The sequence below is a fragment of the Sprattus sprattus genome, assembly GCF_963457725.1.
Source record: "Sprattus sprattus genome assembly, chromosome: 2".
NCBI lineage: Eukaryota > Metazoa > Chordata > Actinopteri > Clupeiformes > Clupeidae > Sprattus > Sprattus sprattus.
Genome location: NC_137921.1, coordinates 18,130,232 through 18,148,214, shown reverse-complemented (window position 1 = coordinate 18,148,214; position 17,983 = coordinate 18,130,232). Strand labels below are relative to the sequence as shown.

Here is a 17,983-nt window from a genome sequence, read left to right as displayed (position 1 = left end):
ATCGACCAGGAGCCCCGGCAAGACATCCTATTGGCTACTACACCAACAATGATAAACGTTCACGTTTTAAACGTGGAACTTGAAAGTGAATGTAATGTAAATATAATTTTGGAGAGTTCTAAACCCATTCTAAAGCAAAATCATCAATATCATTGTATTAACACAGGTTATTTTTTCAAAATGAGAGATTATTTAAAAAAGAAAAGAAATGAAAAACAGGCAGTCAGGTCAGCGGGGGGGCGGAGCCCCAGCGCACCCTATGAGCGAGCCGCCACTGCTGGCTGTTCATAAAAAACAGCTTTTACTGGTGAACTAGTTGAATTAAAATTCAGATTACATGAAAATATACAAAATATTGTCAAACATTCTTGTCTGGATAGGTAAAAAGACAAAGACCTCCACCTGACCACAACATGGCCTCAAATATGCATATTTCTTTTCTCTTGCCAGTTCTGTAGAGAAATATAAGCACACCTGAGACAAATCATATTTGATCCTCATTTACCTTTAATAGTGACATTGTATGCCACAGGGCCTTTCATTGTGAAGCCCAAGTAGAAAGTGACATTTTCATTGCTATAAGGCACAGAGGCAACGTTCTGGGCAGGGATAATGAATTCCAGCTTTTGTGGGCCTTCTAGATAGACCCTTCCGTTTTCTGTCCTGCCAGAAACACATCTCAACAGTTTGGCAATCTCTGGCATCTTCCACATATCTCCGTGGTACCACCTCATCCTCTTCTCTGAGAAGGGCAGAGATTTTGTGGTTGTTTCCACTTTTCTCTTGTGAACGATCTTTCCCAGGCCATTTCCATTGCCCAAGAAAAAATGAGTGTAAATTCTTCTTTTTCCTGGGCGAATGTCCTTCATTTTGTCATGATAACAGTTTGTGAGGAATTTTACCACAGACATAACGTGTTCATATTATTTCTCCTTGTCTTCTTCGCTGTCGTGCTCTTCAGGCCAGAACAGGAGTGTGAGTAGGAAGAGAGCGTTCGACTTTAGGGAATTTCTGGCTAAGATCTTGAAGCTCTTTCAGAGAGACCAACGCTTTAGACTGAGTTGAGAGGCAGCTAAGAGCAATGTGAGAGGATATGAAGTTGACCAAATCCTTTTGATCCAGCTTTCCCTTCAGTAGTTTGTACAAACATACAAGGTCCTCCAGTACTTTGACTGGGTCCTTTCCTTTGGAATCAGTCAAAATGGAGAAGATGTTTGTCATGTATCCCCCACCAAGTTGGTAAATTTTCATGCGGGTCATTGAGGGGCTTGGAATGTTTAAACTTGCCTCGGGATGATCCTCATCCAAAAACACACTGAAATATTTCCCATACTCTGCTGTCTTTATCACCAGCCACTTCTTCGGTTGCTTTATCTGATCCTCAGCCTCCTCCTCATCTGCACTTGGGTCTGTCTGAAAATAGCTCAAGTCCTCTGATATCCACTCCAGAGCTTTCTGAATGATGTTATGGAGGCCTTTAAGTTTGCTGTGAAAATGCTCCCATGGCTGCTTCACCTGTTCTGGAATGTGGTCAGTGAGCAGATATTTCACACATTCTTTTTTGTTAGAGAACACAGGCGAACTGGAAAATAGTTGCAATAGGCGACATCCCACTTCGACTGCTGCAAAAAATCCTGAATTGCTCATTGAATCAGCGTCCTCAATAGCTGCTCTCTGACAGTCCTGAAAGCAATCCATGGCTTTGACAGCAGTTCTGACAGCATCTGCTATCCTTTCTGCGGTTTTGTTCTCTTTCTTCAGTCCTGCCACCTTTGCGTAGAACCATTTCCTGTACACTTGGCCTTTGGTGTTAAGAATGAACGGTTTGTTTGGTAACTTTTTGGCAGCTATCTCAGCCCAGTGTTCTGCTTCTTCTAATTTTTCTCGACTGTAATTCAGACGAGCCAGATGTTGAGCAAATCGAGGGTCTTTGTCGAAACGCTTGTAGGCCTCTTTGAGGAGATCAATTGCCTACTCTGGACTTTCGGTATCTCTCACATGTGCAATGAGGGGGGAGAATAAACTGTCTGACTCGTCTCCTTTGCCGATCCTATCACGCCTCATAAACAGGGCTCGCAGAAACTTCCCATAGTCTTCCCTCCCAAACCTGTGCTCAATCAAGACATTGTCACCGAGAAGCTCCAGAGCCAATCCGCTTTCCCGTTTTTGATTATGTAAGAGATGCTGTAGTATTTCTTTTGCAACTAGGGGTAGGATGATTCTGATGGATTTAATGTGTGTCCTTTCATCTCTCAGATGTATAAAAAACAGTCTGCCTTGCTCAGTCAGTGCTTCCTCAAAGACATGCTGGTGAAATCCTTCCTGGACTTCACCCTGGAGTAACTTGAACTTTTCTAGGTGTATGGTGAGAGTAAGTCGAGCTTCACAGTGGGACTGGGAGAGGAAGGAGCTCTGCACGTAAGTGTTTAGCAGTGCCACATAACGGATGAGGCAAGTGACAACATGGTCGTGGTCAATGCCATGTAGCAAATGTTTCACAAACTGTTCCACATACTCAGAAATCTTCTGATGGTCAAATCCTTCACTCATCAGGACAAATGTCAAGATGAACTGTGGCTTATACTGTTTCTCAAGCATCTTCCTTTTGCCAGCAAACTGCCTCTTCTCCTCATTTGATAGTTTGTGGGTCACCGGCACATTGTGAAGTGGTGACTTCTTGCACATTTTCTCTGGATTGTAGGATCGTCTACAGCTCAGGATAATGAAGCACAATGTTCCTTGCACAGTCTTCTGTCTGTTAACAGCAAACTCCAACTCAATCTTTAGGTCAACCAAAAAATCGTCATCACAGTCTTCTACAAGCAAAAGGACGGGCACACATTTTTGGATGTCTTTTTCCTCATATGTTCGAAGGCTATATGCATGTTCAGAAACAATGACAGCAGAGTAGGATGGTTTCACAACTGCACATCTGATCTTTTTCCGGTTGTTCCACAGGATTTGTCGGGCAACAGTGCTGCCACCACTGCCTGGGTGATGAAATATGTTGAGGCTATGGGTGGGTAACTGGTCTGCACTGGGTTTAAGACAGTCACTGAGGAGATTTGAGATTTCGTCATAAGCGTCCCTTTGAATGACCTCTCCAAGATGTTTCTTCTCTGCCAGCCAGAAATTCATCCAACTAACTTTTCCTCCATGGTAGAACTGTTGCTCAATGTTTTCTTTCTCAGCTTCAATGAATTCATCTCTGGTTTCATCACTGTGGTCCATGTATACAATCTCGAGTGAATACATCCTCTCCTCCTCACGAGTCTCGAGAAGACACTCCCCTTTCCCATAAGTAAGTAGATGTTTTGTGGTTCGAGAAGCCACAGATTGGATGCGCTGAAGAGTTGCATTGACATGGCTCATTTTCATCCCGACAACACTTGAGCGGTTCACTGTGCTTTCGTCGCAAAAACTTCCCCCAGCGAAACTCTGCCACTTTTCAAAGTTGTCCTCAGATTCTGATATGCATACGATGTCTTCATGACCCTCCATATCAGAAAAGAATTCGCTGTAGGTATGCAGGAGAGGTCCTTCCACATGAGAAGTGAGAAGGAAGATCAATGTGAAGGTACCTTTGGGCAGGATCTGTTTGCAGATCAGTGACACACATTCCTTCAAATTAGTCTTTTTAGTTTTGAACCATGTCTTGTCGTCACTTGGCTCCTTCCCTCTGAAATCATTGCGACCATTGCAAAAGATCCAGCTGGTTTGTTCAAACAAATGCAGGTGGCTTTGAAATTCCCCTATGGTCGTCCCACTTGGTACCATGTAGTTGTCCATTGAGTGTAAGTTGGCAGCATGGTGCCTCAGGTACTCATGACAGAATCCAGACACATGAGAGTCAGGATCAAAATCAAAGACACAGAAGATCTTCATATTCAGTAAGAAGTCAATGTTGCTGAGGTCTTCAATGCGAAATCGGTTTGTGACCAGGATGAACCATTTGCCCTTCTCAATATATTTCTTCCCACCTGTAATGAGCATCGTGAGCTTCCTCCCCATGTCTTGGTAGGTGTCTGGCATGATGGCATATTGACGGTTCTCTGCAGCTTCTCTTTGAGACAGTACAGTGACTCACTGATAAAACTCATTTTGGTCGTGCACTGGCTTGGTTGAAGCGCCCACCCGACAATAGATAGCTTCCTTCTCCTTCTCCACCTTGTTGGACTTTTCATTAAAATTTGGCAGACGGACACAATAAACCCTGTTCTTCACAATGCTTATTAAGGGTACAATGTCAACTTCCTCTTCTCTTCTGTGAGTAGGTCAGTGACCTCTATGAATTCTGGAGGACGTATGCATCGCCTCACATGTTCAGCATCTGAACTAGAGTAGCATTTCTCTATGTGATCTAAAGCATCAACATACAGTACATATCTTTTTCTGGCACTGGTATGCCAATAATTTCACCATGGATGAAGCCTGTGTCTTCTCTACTATCCATAACTCCAAAATGTATTGTACCATTGGATCTGATGTTCATGCAACCTGTGCCGAATTTAAGGACCTCTTTGGCAAACTTTGCCTGCAGTTTGCTGCGGTCTAATTTGGCAGCAGTGGCAAATGACTTGTACTCGTGACAAGGAGAGATAAGATCAGAAATGCCTGTTTCAGGATGAAGAACATTGGAACTGATATATGTGAAGTTAATGCCCTCTTTCCCAAATGGCCTGTGTTTGCAGTCCCTCTTCATGAATGGCATGACCACGGATGGGCCTTTGGTGCCCTCTTCAGGAATTTGTTTGTCTTCTGCAACATCCGGACTGCCTGAGGTCTCATTAGCAACTGAGGGATGTTTCTGTATTGGTTTTTCTACATCTTTCTGGTTTTCTGTCTCCTTTTGAATCTTTGGCTCTCCTGCATCTCCCGGACCCCCTGAGATCTCTTTGGTTGTGGGTTGTTGTTGTTTTTCTTGAACCTTTCGTTTTTTCTTAACTGATTCAACGAGTTGATTCCTTTTATTAATGATGAGAAGGGCTGGCCCGAGTTTCATTCCTACTTTGCTTTTGAGATAGTCCTCCGTTATTTCCAGTAGGACTTGTCCATCCACTTCCTCCTCATAGAGCTTGCTAACGTACGTCTCTTTTATTCCTATTTTCTGTAGCCAGGAGCTCACCTGATCCTCTGTCCATTTTTCAATGGGCAACTTTTCTATATCCTCTAAAAATAACAGGAAAAAAAATGATGATCAGAATAAGTACACATATTGTGCGCCTTTTAATATATTTTTTTTAATATTCTCCCCGACGGCCCCAGTGACAAGTGAGGAGGGTGCTGACTATAGTGGGGCTTTTGAGGCAGCCATTCTGCATCAAACTAAAACATGTCAATTAAAATGTCGAAATAGATCTAATACCCATCCTGTAGACCACACTGATCCGTGCTGACGTTACTAGGAGGCCGATCTTCTGAAGTGCTGAGTTCAAAGTCTTTTCCAAGGACCTTTTCACGCACCTAGGTGCTGGCACAGGAATATATGTGTATAACTGTGCACTAACTTCTGCTATGTATATTCCTTATCATCTGTTTTTCCCTTGATAATGCGGAACTTGAATACCATATTATCTTCCCTTAATGCAAAACGTGGCAGTGGGAAAGCCCCATACAGTTTCGTTTCCCTTCCTCATTGATTTGATCAACTTGAGTTGAGTAGCAAACGCTTCACTTTGACAATTTTTTACTGGCTTTTTTGCTGTTTCTAAAACTATTGCATTTAATTATACATACAGTATGTGTGTGTGTGTGGTAAAACTCACACTTACCTGGGCATGATGGATGATAGACAGGTTAACCTGCAGAAAAAAATCTTAATTGAAGCTAAGAGAAGCAAAATAACAGTTCATGGAAGTAAAATAAGACATATTTGTAACACCTGTGTGAATAATTGCAGGGGAAAAAAACATGATTTTTCTAGACATGATATCTAGGCTAGATATCAGGAAGTGTAATTAACCAATTAATCTTAAGGGTGATGCTAACCCCATATTTACCAACTTCATGACAATTATTCTACCTCTACAGGAATAGCATTTCTGTCCGTCTTTACAAACTATACTTGCAGGTTATTTATTGGCCTGGTGTGTAGAGATCATATAGCCTACCAAATAACTTCTTGTCTTCTAGATCTTACTGTAATGAATGGGGTGATGTTAATGTGAGTCAGACACACGACAGTCCGCTGTCTTTAGGCCAAATGTCCATACAGGTCTAGGCTAAGTTCTAAATATTTTCAATTCTTAACAATGCTCCTGAGTCCTGCCTTTAGTTTAGGTTACATTATGTTAAGTTTAACCTTAAATATTTTAAGGTTCTTTGTGTGTTTTTATCAAAGAGGTGTGGTTGTACTTTTTAATTTGGATCGCCTCATAACATAATGTTAGTCTTAATCAAGATTGAAGACTATTTGATAATACATAATGCATCATAGCTCTTTCTCAAGCTGTAGGTGAACATTTTTTAGATTTTTCATAAGCATTGTTAACTCATATTTTCCAGGATGTAGGCTCGCAAACATGAAAATACGCCACACATACATAGTTATAATATGTGCAGTGATGTAGTATTGCATAGTCTCATGTGGAGGAAGTCTAAGTAGTAATTAGGAACTTATTAGAACTGTCAACGACAATGTTCCTGCAAAAGTACAGAATACACCTACGGACTATTCAAAACATACTACACACAAAAATAACTAACTAAAATAAGTCTACTCACCCGATATGTCACCATCACACTTCTGATCATTGAATTCACCACATCTAGTCAGAATCGAAACTTCTTCTTTTCAGTTGCAGCGACAAATTACTTGGTGCTCGGGAGACATAAATAGGGAAGAACGGGGTTGGTTGTCTATAATTGAATTATAGTTGAATATAGATGACAGTTAACTGTATCGCAAGTAATCATTTGTGTATTAACCGCTGGCATAGACATACATAGCTACATGTCTACATGTGTATATATATGTCTATGAACTGCTGGAAGCAGCAATAAGAGGTGCCTTGGCTATATGACCTGATATGGATCACAGTGTTCATGGGTGGATTAAACTAGACAAGTCCTAAAAGTTTCTGGTTAGTGTTTTCTTGCTTGTCAAGGCGGAATAGGAGTCACATGTTCTTTGACCTCAGATTAGAGAGACAGACAGAGTCAATGCATTTCTTTATATTTCCCCATCTCTCGCTGTCTTTCTCTCTCTCTCTCTCTCTCTCTCTCCATCTGTCCCCTCACTCTTTATCCCTACATTCCTCACTCCTTTCTTTCTTTTCATCTCATCTCTGCTTGCCCCCTTCTCTCATTCCGTGATCCTCTCAGTTTTTCTCTCTATTTTTTCCCCTCTTATTAAATTATAATGAATAGATGAGCACTCCATTCAGGTTTGCACTTGATGGACACACATACAGAGCACCCTCTCTCCATCCCTTTCTCAGAGGCAGTTGGTATCTCTCTCTCTCTCTCTTTCTCACTCTCTCTTCATCTCTCTCTCAAAGGCAGTAAATCTAGCTCTCTCTCTCTCTCCATCCCTCTCCCAAAGGCAGTCGGTCTCTCTCTTTTTCTCTCTCAAAGTCACTTGGTCTTTTTCTGTCTCTCCGTTTCTCTGCCTTTCTCTAACTCTATTTCTCCTTCTTTCTCTCTCTTGTTTACACTCTTTTTGCTCACACTCACACACTGTTAACTTATCTGTCCCTTTTGATGCTATGAATGTTCTCACTATTTGTTAACACTGGCACTGGTTTTGTGTACGGTCCTCAAGAGTATCCATGAAAATGCAACCACGTCATCTTGAGGATGTGGACTGACGTAAGACCATCAGTAGTGAAGGATCTGTCATTTGGCTTCTTAATTGTATAATTCAAAGAAAAGTGGACAAAAGAAGGCTTGTGAAACCAGAACTCTTTTTTTTTTTTGCAGAACCTGACTCAACATCTGAAGAACGAATAACAATCAGAACATAGAATACGCAGCAACATCTAAACTCTTGCACCAATCATGATGTGGCTAGACATTATATGTTTCATACTCACTTCTCCATTGTTTTCCCCCCAACCCTGTCTCTGATTGGCTGCGAGTGATGTCTGTCCGTTTAAATGTCATATGTAACCCCCACCCTCCGGAGTCCTGGTTGACGTGGCTTTTGAACTGAAAGGCAAACATTCCTCTGACACAGAAAATACCTCCACAGAACCCTCAGAACACCCAAAATACACTTTAACGCACCACAGTTTCATCTATACCAAGGCATGACCAACATGCCAAAGCAGCTTACACAGAAGAATCCCACATCTGGACCTCCACATAGATCACATTAATTGTACTAGTGCAGTGCCCGTAGGAATTATGCATTCTGTAGTGTTAGCTGAGCTGAGAGTTGGTTACATGCCAGGCCCATACGCATCAGCTGGGGTAACATCTATGACGACGACTGTTCTATGACATCATTCACGTCGCACGGGTCCGCCCCTCTTTCTCTTAATTACTACACTACCCATAGTGCCTCACTACCCATAGTGCCTACGGCAAACGATAAAATACAAATATGTCGCGAACTATGAATTCAGAAATCTTCAAAATCAAGGATGCACAGGTTCATGACATGCGTAAAACTACATGCGAAATCTCATAACTAACGTAACTAACGTCAGGGAGATACGCCCTAGACAGACGGACTGACAGACAGACACACAGACACACAGAGATTTCTGGATTTATAGATAGATGTATTTTGTTGTCCTATTTGTAGTATTTATTTGGGGGGACAATGTAGCTTAGCTTAGACAGAAAGGCATGTGATGGTGCGGTCTAATTACCACCAGCCAGCCATGCCCATACAAACACACTCAGATCATGCAGTTTGTGCTATATTTCTTCCACTTTCAGGTTTGTTGGCTGTCCTTGTGTGTTCATAGGCGCTCATTGCCCAACTGAGTTCCTTTCAAGACCATGTTTTCGTCATCTGCAGCATTCACCTGCTCCAGGTAACACTTTCCAGGATTTCCAGTCATTAAATGTTAGACTATGAAAAATTAAACAAATAGTACAGGATTCTGAGAGTATTCAGAAACGTTTGTGTTGCTTCACTTTACCGTCTTTAAAACATATAGTTAACAGCTTTTATTAATGTCGTCTGAGTTAAAATAAAAGCACATAATTCCCTTAACGGGGAAGCGCAGGTAGGCTACAGCAGCCTCGGCCCATTCGGAATGGCACTGAACTGAGCCATGTTTGGGCAGCACAATGCTACCATCTAGTGGCAGCAAGGCGCTTTGCTTTATTTGTAACATTAGGATGTCATGCTCCTTTCACACCAGACAGTAGCACAACACACAATAACATTTGGCATATAAGACCTTTTGATCATTTAGTAGTGTTTATTAGATTATTTACAGTCTGATTGCAAAATAAAACAATTGTATCTGGAGCTTAGAAAAGATGTTATGGTGATCAATGCTCCCATTACATAGGACATGTTTCAATGCATTAAAAAAAGCTACAATAACAATAAATGAGAAATATGTTGATAGTCAGAATTGGGCATTTGTGCATCAATGTGCAAATTTTAAAAAAACTTTATTCAAAAGATTCATGAAACATTTGCAGAGATTAAAGTGTCACATCATGCTCTTTCTAGTATAGTAGAAAAAAGCAGCACATAGTATCACTGGCTATTCAAAATAACTTCGAAAACATTTACTGGTAAACTAGTTGAATTTACAATACAAAATGTTGTCAAACATTCTTGTTTAGATAGGGGAAAAGACAGACATCCACCTGACGACAACATGTTACGTATATTCAATAACAATTTGTATTCATTTAAAAATCAACTGTTATAGACAGAAATAAATGCATATTTATTTTCTCTTGCCAGTTCTATGGAGAAATCAAGAGCACCTGAGGCAAATCACATTTGATCCTCAGTTACTTTTAATAGTGACATTGTATGCCATAGGGCCTCTCATTGTGAAGCCCAGGTAGAAAGTGACATTTTCATTGCTATAAGGCACAGAGGCTACGTTCTGGGCAGGGACAATGAATTCCAGCTTTTGTGGGCCTTCTAGATAGACCTTTCCGTTTTCTGTCCTGCCAGAAACACATCTCAATAGTTTGGCAGTTTCTGGCATCTTCCACACATCTCCATGGTACCATCTCATCCTCTTCTCTGAAACTGGCAGAGCTTTTGTGGTTGTTTCCACTTTGCTCTTGTGAACGATCTTTCCCAGGCCATTTCCATTGCCCAAGAAAAAATGAGTGTAAATTCTTCTTTTCCTTGGGGGAATGTCCTTCATTTTGTCATGATAGCAGGTTGTGAGAAATTTTACCACAGACAGAACGTGTTCATATTTTTTCTCCTTGTCTTCTTTGCTGTCCCGCTCTTCAGGCCAGAACAGGAGTGTGAGTAGGAAGAGAGCGTTCGACTTACATTTCCGTTTGTCTTTAGGGAGTTTCTGGCTAAGATCTTGAAGCTCTTTCAGAGAGGCCAATGCTTTAGACTGAGTTGAGAGACAGCTAAGAGCAATGTGAGAGGATATGTAGTTGACCAAATCCATTTGATCCAGCTTTCCCTTCAGTAGTTTGTATAAACATACAAGGTCCTCCAGTACTTTGACCTGGTCCTTTCCTTTGAAATCAGTCAAAATGGAGAAGATGTTTGTCATGTTTCCCCCACCAAGTTGGTAAATTTTCGAGCGTGTCATGGCGGGGCTTGGAATGTTTGAACTTGCCTCGGGATGAGCCTCATCCAAAGACACACTGAAATATTTCCCATACTCTACTGTCTTAATTTCCAGCCACTTCTTAGGGTGCTTTATTGGATCCTCAGCCTCCTCCTCATCTGCACTTGGGTCTGTCTGAAAATAGCTCAAGTCCTCTGATATCCACTCCAGAGCTTTCTGAATGATGTTATGGAGGCCTTTAAGTTTGCTGTGAAAATGCTCCCATGGCTGCTTCACTTGTTCTGGAATGTGGTCAGTGAGCAGATATTTCACACATTCTTTTTTGTTAGAGAACACAGGCGAACTGGAAAATAGTTGCAATAGGCGACATCCCACTTCGACTGCTGCAAAAAATCCTGAATTGCTCATTGAATCAGCGTCCTCAATAGCTGCTCTCTGGCAGTCCTGAAAGCAATCCATGGCTTTGACAGCAGTTCTGACAGCATCTGCTATCCTTTCTGCGGTTTTATTCTCTTTCTTCAGTCCTGCCACCTTTGCGTAGAACCATTTCCTGTACACTTGGCCTTTGGTGTTGAGAATGAACGGGTTGTTTGGTAACTTTTTGGCAGCTATCTCAGCCCAGTGTTCTGCTTCTTCGAATTTTTCTCGACTGTAATTTAGACGAGCCAGATGTTGAGCAAATCGAGGGTCTTTGTCGAAACGCTTGTAAGCCTCTTTGAGGAGATCAATTGCCTGCTCTGGACTTTCGGTATCTCTCACATGTTCAATGAGGGGGGAGAAGAAACTGTCGGACTCGTCTCCTTTGCCGATCCTATCACGCCTCATAAACAGGGCTCGCAGAAACTTCCCATAGTCTTCTCTCCCAAACCTGTGCTCAAACAAGACATTGTCACCGAGAAGCTCCAGAGCCAATCCGCTTTCCCGTTTTTGATTATGTAAGAGCTGCTGTAGTATTTCTTTTGCAACTAGGGGGTGAATGATTCTGATGGATTTAATGTGTGTCCTTTCATCTCTCAGATGTATAAAAACCAGTCTGCCTTGCTCAGTCAGTGCTTCCTCAAAGAGATGCTGGCGAAATCCTTCCTGGACTTCACCCTGGAGTAACTTGAACTTTTCTAGGTGTATGGTGAGAGTAAGTCGAGCTTCACAGTGGGACTGGGAGAGGAAGGAGCTCTGCACATAAGTGTTTAGCAGTGCCACATAACGGATGAGGCAAGTGACAACATGGTCGTGGTCAATGCCATGTAGCAAATGTTTCACAAACTGTTCCACATACTCAGAAATCTTCTGATGGTCAAATCCTTCACTCATCAGGACAAATGTCAAGATGAACTCTGGCTTGTACTGTTTCTCAAGCATCTTCCTTTTGCCAGCAAACTGCCTCTTCTCCTCATCTGATAGTTTGTGGGTCACCGGCACATTGTGAAGTGGTGACTTCTTGCACATTTTCTCTGGATTGTAGGATCGTCTACAGCTCAGAATAATGAAGCACAGTGTTCCTTGCACAGTCTTCTGTCTGTTAACAGCAAACTCCAAATCAATCTTTAGGTCAACCAAAAAATCGTCATCACAGTCTTCTACAAGCAAAAGGACGGGCACACATTTTTGGATGTCTTTTTCCTCATATGTTCGAAGGCGATATGCATGTTCAGAAACAATGACAGCAGAGTAGGATGGTTTCACAACTGCACATCTGATCTTTTTCCGGTTGTTCCACAGGATTTGTCGGGCAACAGTGCTGCCACCACTGCCTGGGTGATGAAATATGTTGAGGCTGTGGGTGGGTAACTGGTCTGCACTGGGTTTAAGACAGTCACTGAGGAGATTTGAGATTTCGTCATAAGCGTCCCTTTGAATGACCTCTCCAACATGCCTCTTCTCTGCCAGCCAGAAATTCATCCAACTAACTTTTCCTCCATGGTAGAACTGTTGCTCAATGTTTTCTTTCTCAGCTTCAATGAATTCGTCTCTGGTTTCATCACTGTGGTCCATGTATACAATCTCGAGTGAATACATCCTCTCCTCCTCACGAGTCTCGAGAAGACACTCCCCTTTCCCATAAGTAAGTAGATGTTTTGTGGTTCGAGAAGCCACAGATTGGATGCGCTGAAGAGTTGCATTGACATGGCTCATTTTCATCCAGACAACACTTGAGCGGTTCACTGTGCTTTCGTCGCAAAAACTTCCCCCAGCGAAACTCTGCCACTTTTCAAAGTTGTCCTCAGATTCTGATATGCATACGATGTCTTCATGACCCTCCATATCAGAAAATAATTCACTGTAGGTATGCAGGAGAGGTCCCTCCACAGGAGAAGTAAGAAGGAAGATCAATGTGAAGGTACCTTTGGGCAGGATCTGTTTGCAGATCAGTGACACACATTCCTTCAAATTAGTCTTTTTAGTTTTGAACCATGTCTTGTCGTCACTTGGCTCCTTCCCTCTGAAATCATTGCGACCATTGCAAAAGATCCAGCTGGTTTGTTCAAACAAATGCAGTCGGCTTTGAATGTCCCCTATGGTCATCCCACTTGGTACCATGTAGTCATGCATGAAGTGCAAGTTGGCAGCATGGTGCCTCAGGTACTCCTGACAGAATCCAGACACATTAGAGTCAGGATCAAAATCAAAGACACAGAAGATCTTCATATTCAGTAAGAAGTCAATGTTGCTGAGGTCTTCAGTGTGAAATCGGTTTGTGACCAGGATGAACCATTTTCCCTTCTCAATATATTTCTTCCCACCTGTAATGAGCATTGTCAGCTTCCTCCCCATGTCTTGGTAGGTGTCTGGCATGATGGCATATTGACGGTTCTCTGCAGCTTCTCTTTGAGCATCCCGTGTAGTGACTCGCTGATAAAACTCATTTTGGTCGTCCACTGGCTTGGTTGAAGCGCCCACCCGACAATAGATAGCTTCCTTCTCCTTCTCCACCTTGTTGGACTTTGCATTAAAATTTGGCAGACGGACAGAATAAACCCGGTTCTTCACAATGCTTATTAAGGGTACAATGTCAACTTCCACAATGTACCTCTTCTCTTCTGTGAGTAGGTCAGTGACCTCTATGAATTCTGGTGGACGTATGCATAGCCTCACATGTTCAGCATCTGAACTTGAGTAGCATCTCTCTACGTTATCTAAAGCATCAACATACATATCTTTTTCTGGCACTGGTATGCCAATAATTTCACCATGGATGTAGCCTGTGTCTTCTCTACTATCCATAACTCCAAAATGTATTGTGCCATTGGATCTGATGTTTATGCAACCTGTGCCAAATTTAAGGACCTCTTTGGCAAACTTTGCCTGCAGTCGGCTGCGGTCTAATTTGGCAGCAGTGGCAAATGACTTGTACTCGTGACAAGGAGAGATAAGATCAGAAACGCCTGTTTCAGGATGAAGAACATTGGAACTGATATATGTGAAGTTAATGCCCTCTTTCCCAAATGGCCTGGGTTTGCAGTCCCTCTTCATGAATGGCATGACCACGGATGGGCCTTTGGTGCCCTCTTCAGGAATTTGTTTGTCTTCTGCAACATCCGGACTGCCTGAGGTCTCATTAGCAACAGAGAGCTGCTGTATTGGTTTTTCTACATCTTTCTGACTTTCTGTCTCCTTTTTAATTTGTGGCTCTCCTGCATCTTCTGGACCCCCTGAGATCTCTTTGGTTGTGGGATGTTGTTGTTTTCCTTGAACCTTTTGTTTTTTCCTAACTGATTCAACGAGTTGATTCCTTTTATTAATGATCAGAAGGGCTGGCCCGAGTTTCATTCCTACTTTGCTTTTGAGATCGTCCTCCGTTATTTCCAGAAGGACTTGCCCATCCACTTCCTCCTCGTAGAGCTTGCTAACGTACATCTCTTTTATTCCAATGCTCCGTAGCCAGGAGCTCACCTGACCCTCTGTCCATTTTTCAATGGGCAACTTTTCTATATCCTCTAAAAAAAAAAACAGAAAAAAGAAAATTATGATCAGAATAAGAACACACATTGTGAGCCTAGTGGTGCGTTTGAGGCAACCATTCTTCACCAAACAAAACTAAAAATAAAATGTATAAAAAGATCTAATACTTGCCCATCCTGTAGAACACACTGATCCGTGCAGACGTTACTAGGAGGCAGATATTCTGTGTGCTGATTCAGCTCAACGTCTTTTCCTAGGACATTTTCCAGCGCCTAGGTGATGTTGTTGGCACAAGAATGAATGTTATTAATGTACCCATCTAACATTTGCATGAGCAGTATAACTGTGAACTTACTTCTGCTATGTGAATGCCATATAATCTGTTTTTCCTTTGATAATGTGAAACATGAACACCGTATTATCTTTCCTTAATGCAAATCGTAGCAGTGTGAAAGCCCAAGAGAGTTTTTTCCCCTTCCTCAGGGATTTTATCAATGTATTGCTGTTTTTCAACTATTGCATTTAATTATACATATGTGTGTGTGTGTTGATTGTGTCACCCATTGTTTTGCTTAAAAAGGCTACTGTTTAAGCACTGTATTTGTTGCACTTTTTTGTTTGATGGAACGTGTGGTGGGAGGCCTTGAATAATGAAAAATATTTCTCCTTAACTAATCTTGTGTCATTTTTTGCTGAACATGAATCATTAAGTGCTCTTAAGAATACAAATATTAACAATATAGGTTGAATTAGTTGAATAACATTTTTTTTTTTTGTGATCAAATGTTTTTATTTTTTTGTAACAATGAGTTTATACAGTTGAATACCATTGTAATCAAAATGTCAATCAACCTACCTTGGTCAAATCTTAACCCTTGTATGGTATTCGGGTCTGTGGGACCCGTTTTCACTTTTGATCAAAACAAAAATAATACTTCTAATCATTTTTTCAAACTGAAACTCATTGGCTTTGGCTCATTTTATGCGAAGAACGGATATCAGTCTACATTTTCATTGAGCGCACACCGTAACCCCCCCCCCCCCCTACACATTTGTGTTACATAGAGGGTATTCGGGTCCACTGGACCCGGGGCAAATAAAAGTGTGGAAATTGTAGGTCCTGTGAACCTAAAGTCAGTTTTCCTCCTGTCTGGGTCTGCTGTAAGTGTAAGTGTAAGTGTGTGTGTGTGTGTGTATGTGTGTGTGTGTGTGTGTGTGTGTGTGTGTGTGTGTGTGTGTGTGTGTGTGTGTGTGTGTGTGTGTGTGTGTGTGTGTGTGTGTGTGTGTGTGTGTGTGTGTGTGTGTGTGTGTGTGTGTGTGTGTCTGTCTGTGTGTGTGTGTGTGTGTTTGTGTGTGTGTTTGCCCCGCGTGTGTATGTGAGTGTGCCTGCAGGTGTGTGTGTGTGTGTGTTTGTTTGTGTGTGTGCACGCACACTTGTGTGTGTTTGTGTGTATGTGGACCTTGTTTGCATGTAGGCTAAGTATGTGTGTGTGATTGAGGGAGTGAGTGTGTCAGTAAGTTAGAGTAAGAGTTTTGTTTCTGCCGCTGATGCCATTTAGGGGCCCCTGCCCCTTTAGACATTAAATACCATCTAAACTTGCAAAATATGGTATAAAGATCTGGGCTGCCTCTGTGATGCGACTTCCTCATATGCTTGAACTTACACATCTACATAGGGTAACCTGATGAGGACACCCTTAGAAAAATCAAGGAATGAGAGTTGTCCTGGACATGGCTCAGGGACTCAGTGGACACAACATCACATGCTAATTTTTTTTACATCCTACAAGCTGGGACAGGAACTGACCATGGTGGGAACAATAAGGAAAAACAGATCTGAGCTCCCACCCCAACTGCTGCCTACATAGAACAGGCCTGTCAACTCTTCTAAATGTATGTACACGGCTGACGCGTCCCTGGTATCCTATGTGCCAAAGAAACGCAAGAATGTTGTACCCATGAGTACACTGCACACGGATGGGAGCATCTCTGGCCTGGAGCATCAAAAACCAGACATCATCATGGATTATAATGCCACAAAAGGTGGGGTGGACAACATGGACAAGCTGGTGTCTGCCGACAGCTGCAAAAGACGGACCATACACTGTCCACTGCCGATTTTATTGTACATATTGGACATCTTGGCGTACAACGCCTTTGTCACCTGGATGGCACTGAACCCGGATTGGAAGAGAGGGAAGCTCCAGAGGATAAGCCTTTTTCTCAAGGAACTGGGAAAGTCACTGGGGAAACCTTTAAACCCTGGGAAGACAACATGTTCCAAGAATCTCAGCCTCTAAAGCCACCATCAGGAGGATTCAGGAGGACGATGCTGGTGCCCCAACCACTCATATTGAGCTATGTAAATTGACCTGTTTTCAAATTAAATTCACATAAATCAAATAGTTATGAAAACCCTTTGTCTGGGAATTCACCGCATTTCATTTGCTCAGTTAGTCTGGCCAACTCCTCAATGGAGGTCCACTTCACTCACGTAATTGGACACGCCTTTAACCAATCAGACCAACGATACTATACAACGATACAACGATCGGTAATAAAGCAAACACATCTTTTTTCTGTATGAATTGTTCCAGAGCAGGTTTCTGTTCTATTTTCAAAGAAAACTTGCCTTTGAAATCATCCAAGACAGCCGCGAGAGCAGTATATAGTTTACTGTGCTTTTCTCTTAAGTTTCGCTTTTGTTACGGTAGACGTGGTTATTTTAAATCGGCCAATGGCGCGCCAGGTAGCCAAAAGCCAGTTTGTGATTGGCTCCAAGGATTCTGGAAATCTTGAAGTGAACTTGAAGTTTGCCAGACCCCCTTCAGAGGCGAAATCAAATTGGCCGGAGAAGAGGGGCGGGACTTCCCAGACTAGAAAACCCTTGCATCATTTGTAAATTTGTTGAATTTTGTCGACTGATATCTTGATTATAATTGATTTTCTTGATTTTTGTAAAAAAAAAAACGTATTAAATTCATATGTGATATAACAAAGCTAAAGGGCCAATATTAACCATATTTGCTGTTCATATTGGTTTTAATTGAGATGAAGTAAACATCAGTTGAGTATTTTACCCAAAAAATTGTTTGATTGTACTGAATTAAACACCCAAAAATCGAGCGGGTCCACCAGACCCGCAATACCTTCTGTGTAACAAAAAAATGAATACCATACAAGGGTTAAACACAGGTCTAATAATAAGGCTATATTGTGGTTCATAGACAGTCATTTAGGCACAACAATCATAGTTTTCTGGTTGAATGTTCAGCTCAAGTAGAAGGCCCTACAATTCATGATCAGATGAACATGAATCAGAATAAGTTCAGGTATTGCACTTCTTGAGCATACAACCTAAAATCCACTAGAACTACTGCGTGCCGACAAACTCTCACTCC

The 17,983-nt window shown here is 41.9% G+C and overlaps 1 protein-coding gene and 1 pseudogene across 2 annotated transcripts; both read right to left on the bottom strand.

The window, feature by feature from the left end:
- Positions 1–497: 497 nt before the first annotated feature.
- LOC308381276 (sterile alpha motif domain-containing protein 9-like) lies at positions 498–4,630 on the bottom strand (annotated as a pseudogene). The gene has a single exon. The product of its transcript is annotated as a sterile alpha motif domain-containing protein 9-like (transcript).
- Positions 4,631–9,923: 5,293 nt separating this feature from the next.
- On the bottom strand, positions 9,924–13,919 carry LOC308381268 (sterile alpha motif domain-containing protein 9-like; the record flags this gene model as incomplete). Its single annotated transcript, XM_080858808.1, has 1 exon — positions 9,924–13,919. Exon 1 carries the CDS (start codon positions 13,902–13,904, stop codon positions 9,924–9,926), a length of 3,981 nt encoding a protein of 1,326 aa, XP_080714934.1. The 5' UTR covers positions 13,905–13,919.
- Positions 13,920–17,983: the final 4,064 nt, after the last annotated feature.